General features: G+C 41.9%; 1 protein-coding gene across 1 annotated transcript in view; it reads left to right on the forward strand.

Moving 5' to 3' along the window:
- Positions 1 to 593: 593 nt before the first annotated feature.
- EIF4EBP2 (eukaryotic translation initiation factor 4E binding protein 2) overlaps positions 594 to 16,781 on the forward strand; it is a 28,315-nt gene continuing 12,127 nt past the window's right edge. Inside the window, exon 1 of the mRNA XM_080687522.1 lies at positions 594 to 1,041. Coding sequence (XP_080543648.1) covers positions 897 to 1,041 — 145 coding nt within the window. The 5' untranslated portion in view covers positions 594 to 896. The remainder of the gene's footprint in view (positions 1,042 to 16,781) is intronic.

Below are 16,781 nucleotides of genomic sequence, written 5' to 3' on the forward strand. Positions count from 1 at the left end.
GTCCGCAGGCTGACGCTCCATCCATTGAGCCAAACCAGCTAGGGCTGTGCTTCAGTTTCTTAACCTCTAACTCAGTAGTCATCCTTGTAACATGGGTAGTTATTAATCTATTTTTCCATGTTTATTTTTTGCATTATGTGTGTATACAGAGACTGTTTCTAGAAGGACACACAATAAACTGGTACCAGTGGTTCCCCCTGGAAAGGGGAATTTGGAAACTGGGTGATACCATAAACCTTTCTACTCTGATTTGTTCTTTAATATATCATGCATACATTGCCTGCCTACATTTATTATTGAGCAATTAAAAGTAAAACTACACTTTGTTTAGATGGTTAGGAATCAGAAGTCAGCTCAAGTAAAGTAGTGCTAACTGACAATTAAAACAAAGAAACCAGTAAGTTTTCCGTGCCTACCTTCGCGGGGCTCACAAACACTTCGCGCAGGTCCCATCCCGCACACCTCCGGCCCGAGGCGGCGGAGAGGTGGCCCCGGCTCGGCCCCGCCCCGCCCCCTTGTCGCCGAGGTCCCTCCCACGTCAACCTCATTTCCGGAAGAATCGCTTCCCCGAACTCCCTCTGGCTCCCGCCTTCACCCGCTTCCGGTCGTCGTCGCCGCTGCTGCCGCTGCTCCTGCTGCTGAGGCTGCTGGCGGAGGCCGGAGAACCAGGCGGCGGCGGCGGCGGCGGCTGAGAGGGCGGCGGCGGGAGCGGAGCGGGACGAGAGAACGAGAGGAAGCCTGAGAGGTGCGAGCGGAGCGCGCTGAGCCCCGCCTGCCCTTCCGCGCGCCAGGGCTGCCGGAGGAGTCCGAGCCCCCAGCCGCCGCCGCCGCCGCCGCCTCTGCCGCCGCCTGCCTGCTCTCCCGCCGCACAAAGCCGAGATCCCACGCCCAGAGCCATGTCCTCGTCCGCCGGCAGCGGCCACCAGCCCAGCCAGAGCCGTGCCATCCCCACTCGCACCGTGCCCATCAGCGACGCCGCGCAGCTACCTCATGACTATTGCACCACGCCCGGAGGGACGCTCTTCTCCACCACACCCGGAGGTGAGCGACCCCCGACCCCGGGCACCCTACGGCCCACAGCTCCCCGAACCTGCAGACAGCTACCTCCGCCCTGTCTCCCCAGCCTCCCGCCACGGTCCTTTAACTCAGGGCGTGTCCACGCTGGGCCGCTGGCTTGGGCCAACTGGCCCGACCCAACCTGCCCAGCTCCACCAAAACCCCGTGGGACTGCTTTCGGGAACCTTAACTTCGCGTTCTCTCTCGCTCGCAGCTCGATTGAGCGCGCGCCCACTCTGGAAACGTGGCCCTTCTTTGCAAAAAAAAAAAAAAAAAATGCCCTTGTTCCCGCTTCGTGGCACTCGACCTAGTTTTCTCCCCCTTCTCCGACTCCTCCCGGGCAAATTCGTCTGCACTTGGCCTTGCACTCATTCTGCATTGCCTCTTCCTCTTGCGTGTTGTGCATTTGTGCACATTAATACTTGATTTTGGAGCTGTCTGCTAGGCCTTTTAAGAAAGGAAGTTGGGAAGAGGAATTCGCTCCTGGGACCCTGCGACGACTTGTTTTGCTGCTTTTAGAACACAAGGAGTAGGCTGGAATGCGGAGTTTGGAAGCCTCGCCCAGCTTATCCTGCTTTGACAGCATTGTTTACTTTGCGGACGAGGCCCCACGGGCGGGGGGAGTCCCAGGCTGGAGGACAGTGATGATAAAGTAATGCTCAAGTAATAGCCAAGGGAAAGGAGGTGGAGGTGGTAGAGCGCTGGCAGTCATAAGTGGGTAGCATTTTGGCAGCGACGGGCTTGGAGATAGATTGAAGAGGCCATTATTAAGGGGGGGGGGGGGGACCAGGCCAGTGGGATTGCTTGATTTCGAGGAAGGGGCAGTGCAGGGTAAGGTTCCTGGGCATTGCTTTTCAAAATACGACCAGGAACTGTTTACAAGGAAGAACACTGGGGTAGAGGTGAAGCCTTGAATTGGTCAGGGGAAAAGGGAGCTCAAAGGTTGTGTCCCCTGACTGGGCTGTTCTCCAAAGGGAGGAGACTGGAAAGAGATCTTGAGGGACCTTACTGAAGGGAATGGTGCTTCGTTTTTAACTTCGGGACTTTGCCTTCTTTTGGTGATAGGGTGCCTGGTCACTAGAGGGTTGGGACTGTGCTGGCAGCCCCTGCAGTCTCCAGGATTGCTGGGTCGTTCCCGTAGGCTGGGCTCACCAGTTGTATTACACCCAAACCCGCTCAGTTAGGCCTTGGCGATCCTTGATTTCGTTGCACAATAGAAGGGACCTTAGAGTAAGAAGACATCCTTGCCAACAAGGGATAAAAATCTGGGAGATAGTTCTACAGAGGAATCTAGCCAGGCTCTAGGAGGAGGGGTGGCTGGCTTGGAAGACTTTTTAAAATGACCTGGGCCAGAGAAGTTCATGCGTGGAGAGCTGAGTTTAAGGAAGGTTTTAACTGCAAAACAGTGGAATTTCTTAGTGAGGTGGCTTACTTCATTGGAGAAACCTCCCTCCTCACCTGATCTATTTAAGGCCAGCCCCTGAACATGTTGAGACCTTGCTTTTTAATTGTGAAAGATTTTTGCAGAGCAGAATCTGCTCCAAATAGTGTCATCTTAATCTTGAACTGACAGTTTTTAAGGAATGGATATTGTTTTCTGAGGTGATGGAAAGGAATTTATAACTTAGAGAATTCTTTGTGGTCAGTAAATGCCTCTGCTTCCAGCAGTTCAGAAGATATGTCATGGTAATAATTGCAACTCAACTGTTCATTTGTTTGGGGGAAGGAATTAAACTTTTAGCTTTATAGCAGTGATTTTTCAACTTTTTTCATCTCATGGCACACATAACCTAATTACTAAAATCTACAGCATACCAAAAAATATTTTTTGCGGATCTGACAAAAAATAGATGTAATTTTTATTCATGCACACCGGATGGCTATTGTATTGGCTGTTGTCATTTTTTATTTGACAATCTTAAGGGAAAAGAGGTCATTGCCCCTGACTAGTCAGGTATGGCACGTTTTTAAATTCTTGTGGCACACCGGTTGAAAAATCACTGATATTTAGAAATTATTCCCCTGAGGGAAGAGGCACAGCGGGTCGCCCTTTTGGCATATTTCAAAGAGCCAAGCTACCATGCTTTTAAAATAAGGGCACAGTCTTTAGGTTTTGCTTTAAAGATAGAATCCAGTCTAGTAGTTTGGATTAGTTCCTAAAATGCTTGGGAAGATTCTGCCAAGAATACTGATTGATTGGCCCAACACACTTTCTCAAATATCATTGAACCTGCCTTCAGATAGTCTCTACACACACAGTTGTTGTTTGTTTTTCAGATTTAAATACTTGTCATGTTAGCTCATCTATTATATTAAGCCTGTATTTATATGGTAGAATACATCATGCTCTTTGGATTTTTAACATAAAGATTTACATAATGTGTTGAGAGGATATAGCACTGTTATGATTGGATTTAGTCACTATTTTATAGCAGTTAACGCAGTGCAGTTGAGATGTTTAATACTTATTGATTCAATTTCCCATTTGGAAATTTTCTGCCCTCATGATTTGTTCCTTTCTCTTGTTACATTCCTCTGTCTTCCTCATCCCCCCCCCCCCAATATAATTTTATTTCCCAGAACCAGGGTAAGACAGTTTGTTGTTTTTTGGTCTCCTCCAGATACCTGAATTAATGTGGTTAGGTATCTTGGAAGTGAGTTTTGTGGGCCCAGTGCAGTGCTTTGCACAAAGGAGGACTACAGACAAAAGTAGGAAATGCAATGCTTGCTCTGAATGGTTTTAAAATATTTTTTTTAATCCTCATCCAAGGATATGTTTTTGTTGATTTTAGAGAGGGAAAGAGAGAGAGTCAGACATCAATGTTTTACATCGATCAGCTGCCTCCCTTACGCCATCCTGGGTATGCCCTGACCTGAATGGAACCCGTGACCTTTCAGTGCACAAGACACTGCTCCAACCAACGAGCCACATTGGCCAGGGCTGAATGGTCTTAAAAATCTTGGTGGGTATCGAGGATGGAAATGGTTTTTAGTTCTAGAACTAAATACTTGTATAGAGTTAAGTGCTAACATATATTTCAGACTTGAAAACATTTAGAAAAATTAGAGTCAGTAGGTTTGTCCTGGAAATCTGTTTACTGGGAAGGAAGGGGATTAGCATTTCCTGTCTCAGACTTGGAGACATATACATGTCAGAGCCTTCCAAGATAACAGTTGATGTGTTGAATGCCCTAAATCAGTGGTTCTCAACCTTTCTAATGCCTCGACCCTTTAATACAGTTCCTCATGTTGTGGTGACCCCCAACCATAAAATTATTCTCGTGGCTACTTCATAACTGTAATTTTGCTCCTGTTATGAATTGTAATGTAAATGTGTTTTCCGATGGTCTTAGGCTCTACAGCAGTGGTTCTCCCACCCACAGGTTGAGAACCGCTAGCAGGGTCGCCTAAGACCATCAGAAAACACAGATTTTACATTATGATTCATAACAGTAGCAAAATTACAGTTATGAAATAGCCACAAAAGTAATTTTATGGTTGGGGGTCACCACAACTTGCGGAACTGTATTAAAGGGTCGCGGCATTAGGAAGGTTGAGAACCACTGCCCTAATTATCAGAATGAGCAGGGACTTTCACAACATAGTGAACTTAACTATCTCCATCTCTCCCCTCTTGAGTTCTTTATTCATTGGGGATCAGAGGATATAGCCTACCCTTAGAAAGGTTTCTCAAAATTGCCTTCCTGCAGTTTGAGAAATGAGAGGTGGGTGAAAACACACTCGCTGTAATCTCTTAGATTTCTCATGTTGCTTTTTCATTATTAGGGAAGAGAAAAATTTTTGTTGAATAATTTAAAAGCAAGAAAAAATGCCCTTGGATTTTATTTTATTTTGGTTCTTTGAGAAACTACTTCTAGCCTCAATGGAACGGAAAGTTATTATTTGGCTTCACTCTCACAACACTGGTTAGCTGAGAGAAATTGAGGCCCTGAGAAATTAAGTAACTTGTTAGTGAGTGCCATACTGCTAATTAATGGCAGTGGGTAGCCTCAAATTTAGTGTCCTATCCCTATCCCAGTTTTCTCCTGCTATCATAAGATGCTTATTTTGCTGAAAAAGGAAGTTTTCAGACATTTAAAGAGACTTTTCTACCTCTGGAATGCTAGCTAATGCGATTTTTTCTGCTACCTTATTCCTTTTGTAAATTCTGAACTGTCTCCTTCAGGGAGACTTGTGCTCTGGGGAATGAGCAGAAATATAGATACCTCTTTTAGCCTTTCTGCCTTTTTTCCCTGCATAACAGCCTCATCAGCTGTGGAAAAATATGCTGTTGCCATAACAAGAGCACCAGAGGGGAACTAACTATGATGGCCTGAAATCTTGTTCATGACTTTACTCTTTCTCTGCCAGAGTTGTTGTTATTGGTTCACTGGGCCAGAATTACCTGAAGGCCATTGGAAGGGTCAGTAAACCAAGGAGAAGGCAGAGAGAAGGGGAAATAATCTGTTCAGATGGTTAATAAAATAAGAGTACTTTGGGGGAGTCCTGAGTTTTAATCTGGTTTCTTAGTAGAGATGAATAGAGCTCAGTGTGTAGATATGGGGAAGGAAGGGCAGTTTCTGACAGTTGTAAAATTTCTAATTCAGTGACCTTGGGCTGATTTTATTCTAGGCCAAAAACTTCTGAACAAACAAATGTACTCTTTGGCTCTCTAGCTTTCGTTAATTAACGAAAGGGCTTCCATTAATACATGTGAGAAGTGCATGGAAAACATAATGAAAGGTGTCAGTCATTTTGCCTTGTATTCAAGGAAGATGGCATTTACTTATCTCAGAGTAACACAATTTAACATGTGTTGCCAGTCCATGGGAGTGTCAGCTTTAGTCTCATATTCATCAGCAGCCAAAGGATATATTAAAGAAGATGTACTTTATTTTTTTATGTTGGGTGCAGTTTTGCTGATGAGAAACTGAATTCTGAGCCTGGAGAAGGCAGTAAGCAAGTCCTCATCCTGAAGGTACTCAGCAGTGCTTTAAGCCAGGTGTATTCTGGCAAGAGAAGACAGGGCTCTTACAAGTTGGTGCTGCAGCGTGCAGGACAGACCTGTGCAAGGTGGAAGTGTCTAATAGGAAGGATGAAAAGGGACAAATCTGTAAGCTAGCTCTCCCAGGGGTTATTTAGCAAAGACTTTGAGGACTGGAGTCTTAGGGACAGTTTTATAGTAGGGGGTCTTGCATGCTTTACAGACACTGTAGGCTTAATTCCTGCTTAAGGTTTGCATATCAGACAGGGTAAAGTTAACGTGGGGAAAGCTAGTTCTGCTGATTGGAGAGGAAGGGAGCCCGAACAGAATAGTTTCTTGGTAAATGGCAGAACTTTTTCAAGACTTCAGAAGAACAAATTCATACTTAAAAGACTTTTGTTGCACCATTTATACTAGGACAAAAGTCAGTTGAGACTTTCAGACTTTCAACTTAATTGAATAGGTGAAGCCTAGGTTACCATTTTCAGTTTTTTCCCCAAATATTTTTATTGCATTCAGATAGGAATGGAGAGGGAGAGAGAGATAGAAACATCGATAATGAGAGAATCATTGATCGACTGTCTCCCACATGCCCCCCACTGGGGATCAAGCCTGCAACCCCGGCATGTGCCCTGACTGGGAATTGAACCCAGCACCCTTCAGTCCCCAGGCCAACGCTCTATTCACTGAGCCAAACTGGCTAGGGCACCATTTTCAATTTTTTAAAAAATATGGTTTTGTTGATTTCATAGAGAAAGGGAGAGGTAGAGAGAGAAACATCAATGATGAGAGATAATCAATGTTTGGCTGCCTCCAGCACAACCCCAACATGGGGATTGAGCCTGCAACCCATGCATGTGCCCTGACAGGAATCGAACCTGTGACCTCCTGGTTCATAGGTTGATGTTCAACCACTAAGCCACACTGGCCAGGCCTGGTTTTTTATTTACACTGATAAAAGAGAAACATGTAAATTAACCATCACTCCGCTACACCCACAAGCCATGCCTACCAGCCAATCAGGAGTGAATATGCAAATTAACTCAACCAATATGGCGGCCAGTCACTGAGTGAGCAGAAGGCTTGGGTTTCCCCGGCAATGGAGGAAGCCAAGTTTTCTGCCTGCTCTGGCCCGGCCCTAGCCTCCGCTCAAGGCTACAAAGTTTCAATTATAGAAGATAAATAAATCCCAGATGCCAGGGCCTCTGCTTGGGTCACCGGGGCGGCATGGCCGGCCTGCAAACCATCACAGGCCCCTGGCCCAGGCCGCCCCACGCCCCAAGGGAACCCCCACCCTGATCCGGGACACCCTTCAGGGCAAACCAGCTGGCCCCCACCCGTGCACCAGGCCTCTATCCTATCTAATAAAAGAGTAATATGCAAATTGACCATTACTCCAACACACAAGATGGCTGCCCCCATGTGGACACAAGATGGCCAGCAGGGGAGGGCAGTTGGGAGAGACCAGGTCTGCAAGGGAGGGCAGTTGGGGGCGATCAAGCCTGCAGGGGAGGGTAGTTAGGGGTGACCATGCCGGCAGAGGAGGGAAGTTGGGGGCAACAGGGCCTGCAGGAAAGGGTAGTTGGGGGGGACCCAGGCCTGCAGGGGATAGCAGTTGCGGGGGACCAGGCCTGCAGGGGAGGGCATTTAGGGGCAATCAGGCTGACGGGAGTGGTTAGGGGTGATCAGGCTGGCAGGCAGAAGTGGTTAGGGGCAATCAGGAAGGCAGGCAGGCGAGCAGTTGGGAGCCAGCAATCCTGGATTGTGAGAGGGATGTCTGACTGCCCGGATCGGACCTAAATGGGCAGTCGGACATCTCTCGAGGGGTCCCAGATTGGAGAGGGTGCAGGCTAGGCTGAGGGACACTCCCCCCCCCCCCTGCACGAATTTCATGCACCAGGCCTCTAGTTCTTAATAAGAAGTGCCTAAGGCAAGTGAACTTGGGAGGAAAGCAAATTGTTGGAGTGAAAGCCAGATTTGAATCTGAGTACTTTCCCCATACCAATAGCAGTGATCCTTCATTAATTATTAGCATTACAGACAGGCTGAGCCACAGCATCTGTGAAATCTAGTCCAAAGAATGGATCCAGATTGCAGTTGGATCCCAACCAGCATTTCCTGCAGTTAGGGCCAGGCATTTTGTGTATAGAGAAAATTTAATTCAAGATGAATGTTCAAGCCTAAGCAGAAGTGGACATATTTGATATACTTTATTTTGATCCAGATTTTCTGATGGTCAAAGCTAGATAGACTTAAAATCAGATTACATTTAAAGTTAATTTGTGGTTCATACACCATTTTGGACCTGATACTAGCTTAAAAGATCATTTGTTTCCATTCATTTTTTGCAGCCAAGACTCAAGAGAACCATATTTGCTTATTTATGTTGATTTCCAAACTCCTGTGTCACTGTGATCTCCACAAATACTTTTAACTTCTCTGGATATTAGTTTCTTCACCTGTAAAATAACAGGCTTCCTGCATGCAGATGCTCTCTAAGGCTTCTTTTAACGCTGGACCTTCTGAATAGGAGCAGAGTCATTATCAACTTCCCTTTCAGCCTAGGTGTGTATTCTGTTATGGCAGTGTCCTAAGTGATTGGGCAGGGAGCCATCCTTTGACCTTCATATCTTCGAAATCTTTGCTCCCGGAAGTTATTGAGACTTGGAGTTAGTCAAAAGACAGTAGGATTGGCTTTACAGAAACCGTGGATGTTTTCCATTTGCCACAATAATTTTGGTCATACACTAAGTTATTAGATCCTGAGTCTCCCATTGTTCCTTTTGTTGATGTAAAAATTGTACCTTTCTTGGTTTTATTAGCACATTAGGAATTCATGGTTGCACACACTGAACATGGGCTGGCCACCATCAGCCTCCCTGGAGGATACTGAATTAGGCAGCTTTTAGTTTCCTCTACTTTATCTGGCATAGAGCTTTTAGTAGTAAGAGTCTTTTTCCTCCAGAGCCTCCGTGAAGAACAGATGTTTAAAACTGAAGTTCGTTCAGGAATGTGCTTTAATCAGTCAAACACAGGCTTTTATCACCCTCCCAAGTTGAAGGAATAAAAAGCAGAGAAAACAACTTTCTTTATAAGTCCTTTCTGTATTTTCACTTCTTATTTTCCCTTACTGGGGGTTGGCGGAGGCCGAATTCCTTTCGTTAGAAGCACTTTGCTGCTTGCTCATCTTTATTTCTGATCTCTTAGTGGGCCCTTACATGAGGCATAGATGGAGAATTGTTGAGAATTCCTAATGGAATACTAAGGTTACTTGACAAGTGCTTTGTTTCTTTTTAATTCATTTTCTAGTTTTGAAGGATACCTTCCTTCCTCATGACCTTTGCTGCCTTAGCAGTGCCAGTCTGTTGTGTGTATGTTTACTAGTATATTTACAAGTACTTTGGGGTCATCTTTTTTTTGTTTGTATTTTTTCTTCAATTCCTTGTAGGGTTTTTTTTGTTGTTGTTTATGCTGTCTCTTGATCTTAAATTTTTTTGTGGGGCAGAGGGGTAGGCTTTAAACAGCGGAAATTTATTCTCACATATTTGGAAGCTAGAAGTCTGAAATCAAGTTTATTTTTTATAGTGTTGAAGTATACATAACAAAATTTATCATTTTAACCATTTTTAAGTGTACAATTCCATGGCATTGAGTATATTCACATTGTTTTGCAATAATCTCCACCATACATCTCCAGGACTTTTTTATCTTCCCAAATGGAAACTTCATACCCTTTAAATAATAACTTCCCATTATCCACTCACTCTCAGCCCTTGGCAACCACGATTCTGTTACCTGTTTCTATGAATTTGACTACTCTTTGTAACTTATATAAAAATAATTGTCCTTTTGTGACTGACTTGTTTGAGTTAGCATAATGTCTTCAAAATTCATGCTTTTACCCTTTTATTTTTCTTTTCTGTTTATTTTTTATACCTGTGAAAGTAAGGTTTGAAAAGGATAGTATTATTAGACTAATAACATAGAGCAGCATCATGCCCCATTCCCTCTAATCTCCATTTCCACTCCCAGAGAAACCATTTTAAACTGTTAGCTATTTCTTCTAGTGTTTACTCTGGATTTCTGGATAACAGGATTTAATGCTATGTCTCAGTGTTGGTTTTTTTTTTTAATATTAACAGTTAATTCTCTACTTTGGAAGAGGAGGATACACCCTTCTCCCAATATATGTACTTCTACCTCCCAACCTCCTAATTTAAATTTTAACCCATTTTGGTTAAATTAATAATTATTTAATTTAAGTAAATATTAAACACAGTTAGTTTCTAATCTAATAGTATTCCATCTTCTATGCTACCCCAGATATCCTCATTTTTTTTTTTTTTTTCAAATTTTTATTAAGGTATTATATGTGTACATATCTTACCATTGCCCCCCACCCCCACCCCACTCCCATACATGCCCTCACCCCCCAATGTTTTGCATCCGTTGGTTACTCTTATATACATGCATATAAGTCCTTCAGTTGATCTCTTATTTCCCCCAACTCTCCCTAACCTTACCACTGTAATTTGACAGTCTGTTTGATGCTTTACTGCCTCTGTAACTATCTTTTTGTTCATCAGTTTATAATGTTTTTCATTATCCCCAAATGAGTGGGATCATGTGGTATTTTTCTTTCATTGACTGGCTTATTTCACTTAGCATAATGTTCTCTAATTCCATCCAAGTGCCTACAAATGGTAGTAATTCCTTCTTTTTTACGGCAGCATAGTATTCCATTGTGTAGATGTACCATAGTTTTCTGATCCAGTCATCTGCTGATGGGCACCTAGGCTGTTTCCAAATCTTAGCTATTGTAAATTGTGCTGCTATGAACATAGGGGTGCATATATCCTTTCTGATTGGTGTTTCTGGTTTCTTAGGATATATTCCTAGGAGTGGGATTACTGGGTCAAATGGGAGTTCCATTTTCAGTTTTTTGAGGAAACTCCATACTGTTCTCCACAGTGGCTGCACCAGTCTGCATTCCCACCAGCAGTGCACGAGGGTTCCTTTTTCTCCGCATCCTCGCCAACACTTGTCGTTTGTTGATTTGTTGATGATAGCCATTCTGACAGGTGTGAGATGGTATCGCATTGTTGTTTTGATTTGCATCTCTCGGATAATTAGTGACTTTGAGCATGTTTTCATGTGTCTCTTGGCCTTCCTTCTGTCTTCTTTCGAAAAGCTTCTATTTAGGTCCGTTGCCCATTTTTTTATTGGATCATTTATCTTCCTTTTATTAAGTTGTATAAGCTGCCTGTAGATGTTGGAAATTAAACCTTTATCAGTGATACCATTTGCAAATATGTTCTCCCATACAGTGGGGTTTCTTGTTGTTTTGTTGATGGTTTCTTTTGCTGTGCAAAAGCTTTTTATTTTGATGTAGTCCCATTTGTTTATTTTCTGTTTGGCTTCCATTGCCCTAGGGGCAGTATCACTGAAAAAGTTCTTTTGGCAAATGTCTGAGATTTTGCTGCCTGTGGATTCCTCTAGTATTTTTATGGTTTCCCGTCTTATATTTAAGTCCTCTACCCATTTTGAGTTTATTTTTGTGTATGGTGTAAGTTGGTGATCTAGTTTCATTTTTTTGCATGTATCTGTCCAATTTTCCCAACACCATTTATTAAAGAGACTGTCTTGACTCCATTGTATGCTCATGCCTCCTTTGTCAAATATTAAGTGCGCATATTGGTTTGGGTCGATATCTGGATTCTCTATTCTGTTCCATTGATCTATATGTCTGTTCTTGTGCCAGTACCAGGCTGTTTTGATGACAGTGGCTTTGTAATACAGCTTGAAATCTGGTATTGAGATCCCTCCTACTTTATTCTTCTTTCTCAGGATTGCTGTGGCTATTCGGGGTCTTTTTTTATTCCAGATGAATTTTTGGAGAGTTCTTTCTAGGTCTGTGAAATACGCCGTTGGTATTTTAATGGGGAGTGCATTGAATCTATAGATTGCTTTGGGTAGTATGGACATTTTAATGATGTTGATTCTACCAATCCATGAACATGGTATGTTCTTCCATCTGTTTACATCTTCCTCTATCTCTTTTTTCAGTGTCCTGTAGTTTTCCGCATATAGGTCTTTTACCTCCTTGGTTAGGTTTATTCCTAAGTATCTTAATTTTTTTGGTGCGATGGAAAATGGGATTGCTTTTTTAGTCTCTCTTTCTGTAAGTTCATTGTTGGTGTATAGAAATGCCATAGATTTCTTGGTGTTAATTTTGTATCCTGCTACATTGCCGAATTCATTTATTAAGTCTGTTAGTTTTTTGATGGAGTCTTTCGGGTTTTTTATGTACAATATCATGTCATCTGCAAATAAGGACAGCTTTACTTCTTCTTTTCCAATTTGGATGCCTTTTATTTCTTCTTCTTGTCTAATTGCAGTGGCTAATACTTCCAGTACTATGTCAAACAGGAGTGGTGAGAGTGGGCATCCCTGTCTTGTTCCTGTTCTTAGGGGAAATGGTTTTAGTTTTTGCCCATTGAGTATGATGTTAGCTGTGGGTTTATCATATATAGCTTTTATGATGTTGAGGTATGATCCTTCTATTCCCACCTTGTTGAGAGTTTTTATCAAGAAAGGGTGTTGGATTTTGTCAAATGCTTTTTCTGCATCAATTGATATGACTATGTGATTTTTATCTCTCAATTTGTTTATGTGATGTATCACATTTATTGATTTGCGGATATTGAACCATCCTTGCATTCCTGGGATAAACCCTACTTGGTCATGGTGTATGATCTTTCTGATGTACTGCTGGATCCTATTTGCTAGAATTTTGTTGAGGATTTTGGCATCTACATTCATGAGGGATATTGGCCTGTAATTCTCTTTCATTGTGTTGTCTTTATCTGGTTTTGGTATTAGGGTGATGCTGGCTTCATAGAAGGAGCTTGGAAGTGTTCCTTCCTCTTGAATTTTTTGGAATAGTCTGAGGAGGATAGGTTTTAGTTCTTCCTTGAATGTTTGGTAGAACTCTCCTGTGAAGCCATCTGGCCCCGGGCTTTTGTTTGCCGGAAGCTCTTTGATGACTGCTTCAATTTCTTCCATAGTTACTGGCATGTTGAGCTGTTTAGATTCTTCCTGATTGAGTTTTGGAAGGTTATATTTTTCTAGGAATATGTCCATTTCCTCCAGGTTGTCCAGTTTGTTGGAATAGAGTTGTTCGTAGTATTTTTTAACAATCCTTTGTATTTCGGCGGGATCTGTTGTTATTTCACCTCTTTCATTTCTGATCTTGTTTATTTGGGTCCTCTCCCTTTGCTTCTTGGTGAGCCTGGCTAGAGGTTCATCAATCTTGTTTATCCTTTCAAAGAACCAGCTCTTGGTTTTGTTGATCTTTTGTATTGTTTCTTTGGTCTCTATGTCGTTTATCTGTGCTCTGATCTTTATTATTTCCTTCCTTCTGCTTACACTGGGCTTTTCTTGTTGCTCTTTTTCTAACTCTTTGAGTTGTTGGGTTAGGTAATTTATTAGCCCTGTTTCTTGTTTTTTGCCGTAGGCTTGTAGAGCTATGAACTTCCCTCTCAAGACTGCTTTCGCTGTGTCCCATAGATTTTGGATTGTAGTGTTTTCATTGTCATTTGTTGTCATGATGTTTTTTATTTCTTCTTTGATCTCTCTGGTAACCCAGTCATGGTTTAATAGCATGCTGTTTAGTCTCCATGTGTTTGATTTCTTTGGGTTGTTTTTATTGTAGTTGATTTCCAGTTTTATGCCACTGTGGTCTGAGAAGATGCTTGATATGATTTCTATCTTCTTGAATTTGAAGAGACTTTGCCTATGTCCCAACATATGGTCTATCTTTGAAAATGACCCATGTGCGCTTGAGAAGAATGTATATTCTGTGGCTTTGGGGTGAAATGTTCTGAAGATGTCAATTAATTCCATCTGGTCTAGTGAGTCATTTAGGATTGATGTTTCTTTGCTGATGTTTTGTTTAGAGGATTTGTCCAATGGTGATAGTGGGGTATTAAAGTCTCCTACTATGATTGTATTGCTGTCAATCTCTCCCTTGATATCCTCCAGGAGTTTTTTTATGTATTTGGGTGCTCCTGTATTGGGTGCATATATGTTTACCAGAGTTATTTCTTCTTGTTGGATTGCTCCCTTTAGTATTATGAAATGGCCTTCCTTATCTCTTGTTATGTCCTTCAGTTTGAGATCTAATTTGTCAGAAATAAGTATTGCTACCCCAGCTTTTTTTTCAGTTCCATTTGCCTGGAAAACCTTTTTCCATCCCTTCACCCTCAGTCTGTGTGCGTCTTTTTTTCTGAGGTGGGTTTCTTGTAGACAGCAGATATATGGGTCGTGTTTTCTTATCCAATCTGTTACCCTATGTCTTTTGATTGGGGCATTTAATCCATTTACATTTAAAGTTATTATTGATAGGTACTTATTTGTCGCCATTCCTATTCTTTACCCCTGTGTTACTTCTTCGCTTCCTGTTTCTTTCTTTCTTTCTTTCTTTTTTTTTTTTTTTTTTTACAGTAGACCCTTTAGCATTTCTTGCATTGCTGGTTTGGTGGTAATAAATTCCCTTAGTCCTTTTTTGTCTGTGAAGCTCCTGATTTCACCTTCAATTTTGATTGACAGCCTTGCTGGGTACAGTATTCTTGGATTCAGCCCCTTCCTTTGCATGACTTTGTATATTTCATTCCATTCCCTTCTGGCCTGATGAGTTTCTGTTGAGAAATCAGTTGCTAGTCTGATGGGGGTTCCTTTGTATGTAACTTTCTGTCTCTCTCTTGCTGCTTTTAAGATTCTTACTTTGTCGTTGGTGTTTGCCAATTTAATTATAATGTGCCTTGGCGTCGGTCTTTTGGGGTTCATTTTGCTTGGGACTCTGTGAGCTTCTTGGATTTGTGTGGGTTTTTTCTTCCCTATATCTGGGAAATTTTCTGTCATTATTTCTTCAAAGAGGTTTTCTATTCCTTGCTCAGCTTCCTTTCCTTCTGGAACCCCTATTATGCGGATGTTGTTTTGTTTCGTGTTGTCCCAAAGTTCCCTTAGACTCTCCTCCTGCCTTTTAATTTTTTTTTCTAGAAGTTGCTTTTCTTGGGTATTTTTTTCCATCTTGTCTTCTAGCTCACTGATGCGGTCTTCTGCTTCTTCTAGTCTACTCTTGATGCTTTCTATTGAGTTCTTTACAGCAGCGATGTCATTTTTCATTTCTTCTTGGTTCTTCTTCATTTCCTCTTGTTTCTTGCTCATATTGTCGAATTTGTCTTCCATTCTTTTCAGCCACCTTATGACCATTTCTCTGAATTCTTTTTCTGGAAGGTTGCTTGCCTCCATTTCGTTTACTTCCTTTTCTGGTGATGCCTGCTTTTCTTTCATATGCGGGCTGCTTCTTTGTCTCCCCATGGTCTCTCTTCTCTGGGTGTCTGGTTATGTAGTTCTCTCTCTCCTGGGTTGATTTAAAGGCACAAAATACAGCACTACCAGGTACAACTCACAAGGCACTGAACAGGAATGTATTCACGATATTAATAACCTCCAATAAAGGTGACCACCAGAGAAAGGCAAATTAGGTGATAGGAGAGAAAGAAGAAGAGGAAAAAAGAAAGAAAGAAAGAAAAAAAGAAAAAAGGAGTGTGAAAATGAAATTGGGAAAAGGGAAAGTAAAGAGAAAAAAAAAAGTAAGAGACAAGAAATTGACTAAGAGAGAAAGGGGAACAGACTATATATATATTGGGGATAAAACTCCAATAGAACAATCACTAATCCCAGTAAATGCCAGCAACAAGTGCCTGGGGATTAGTACAAACTACAACACCAACTAATATGGAGTGAGGCAAGGTTAAGCTGAAGCACAAAACAAACAAAAGAATAAACAAAAGAAGAATAAGCAAAACAATCTCACAAAAAAAGCATAAAAATTGGATATAATCTACATTCAAGCAAACAACAACAAAATGACAGAGATAAGGACAAGTTTATGGATAACTCAGACAGCGAAGGGAGAGGTGTATGTGGACTTGGAGCAGGGGATTGGAGATTAGATATGTAAGTAGGGTGAAATTTTAACAAGGGGTAAACAGAAAGAATAGGGAAAATCTAAAGCAGTAAAAGGGTAAGACAAACAGGACACTGAAAAGGGGGAGGTTAGGAAGAGAGTGATGGCCTAAAGGTAGAGTTGAGATAGAGTAAAACGATGCTAAAGGAAAGATAAAAAATAGAATGTAGAACCCTAATCCCAAAATAAAATGAAGAGAAAATAAAATGACACTTTAAAAAAAAAAAAAAAAGATAAAATAGCAGTAGTAATAATACGGATTGAAAATAAAAATGTAATCATTAAAAAGGTAAAATCAAGTGATGAAAAAAGAAAAAAAAGTTTCTTGATTAAAAGATGCAAAAAATGAAAATTAAAAAAAAATAAAAAAATAAAAAAAATAAAAGGTAAAAATAAAATGTGGAGTAGTGAAGGTCATTCACTTCCTCTGTTTTTCTGTTTGGCACGCCTGTTTCTCAGTCCAGACAGTATTGCAGTTCCCTGCGATCCACTGCTCTTCGGTGTTGTAAGCCAGTCCTGATTTTAAGCAGGCGGTGTGTCTTAATTTCTCGTATTCCTTTATTTTTGATTACACAAGAGTCAATTTGTGATTCAGCCCCTGGGTGGCAGTGTTTCTGGATTGACTTCCGGGTCTATCTATGGCCTCTCTAGGGAGTGTTAGAGCCTTCTTTCCCTGTGGCACTCGGGCCTGTGGGAGTGGTCTGCCTC

Source organism: Plecotus auritus (genome assembly GCF_963455305.1).
Source record: "Plecotus auritus genome assembly, chromosome: 9".
In the NCBI taxonomy this organism is placed as follows: Eukaryota; Metazoa; Chordata; class Mammalia; order Chiroptera; family Vespertilionidae; genus Plecotus; species Plecotus auritus.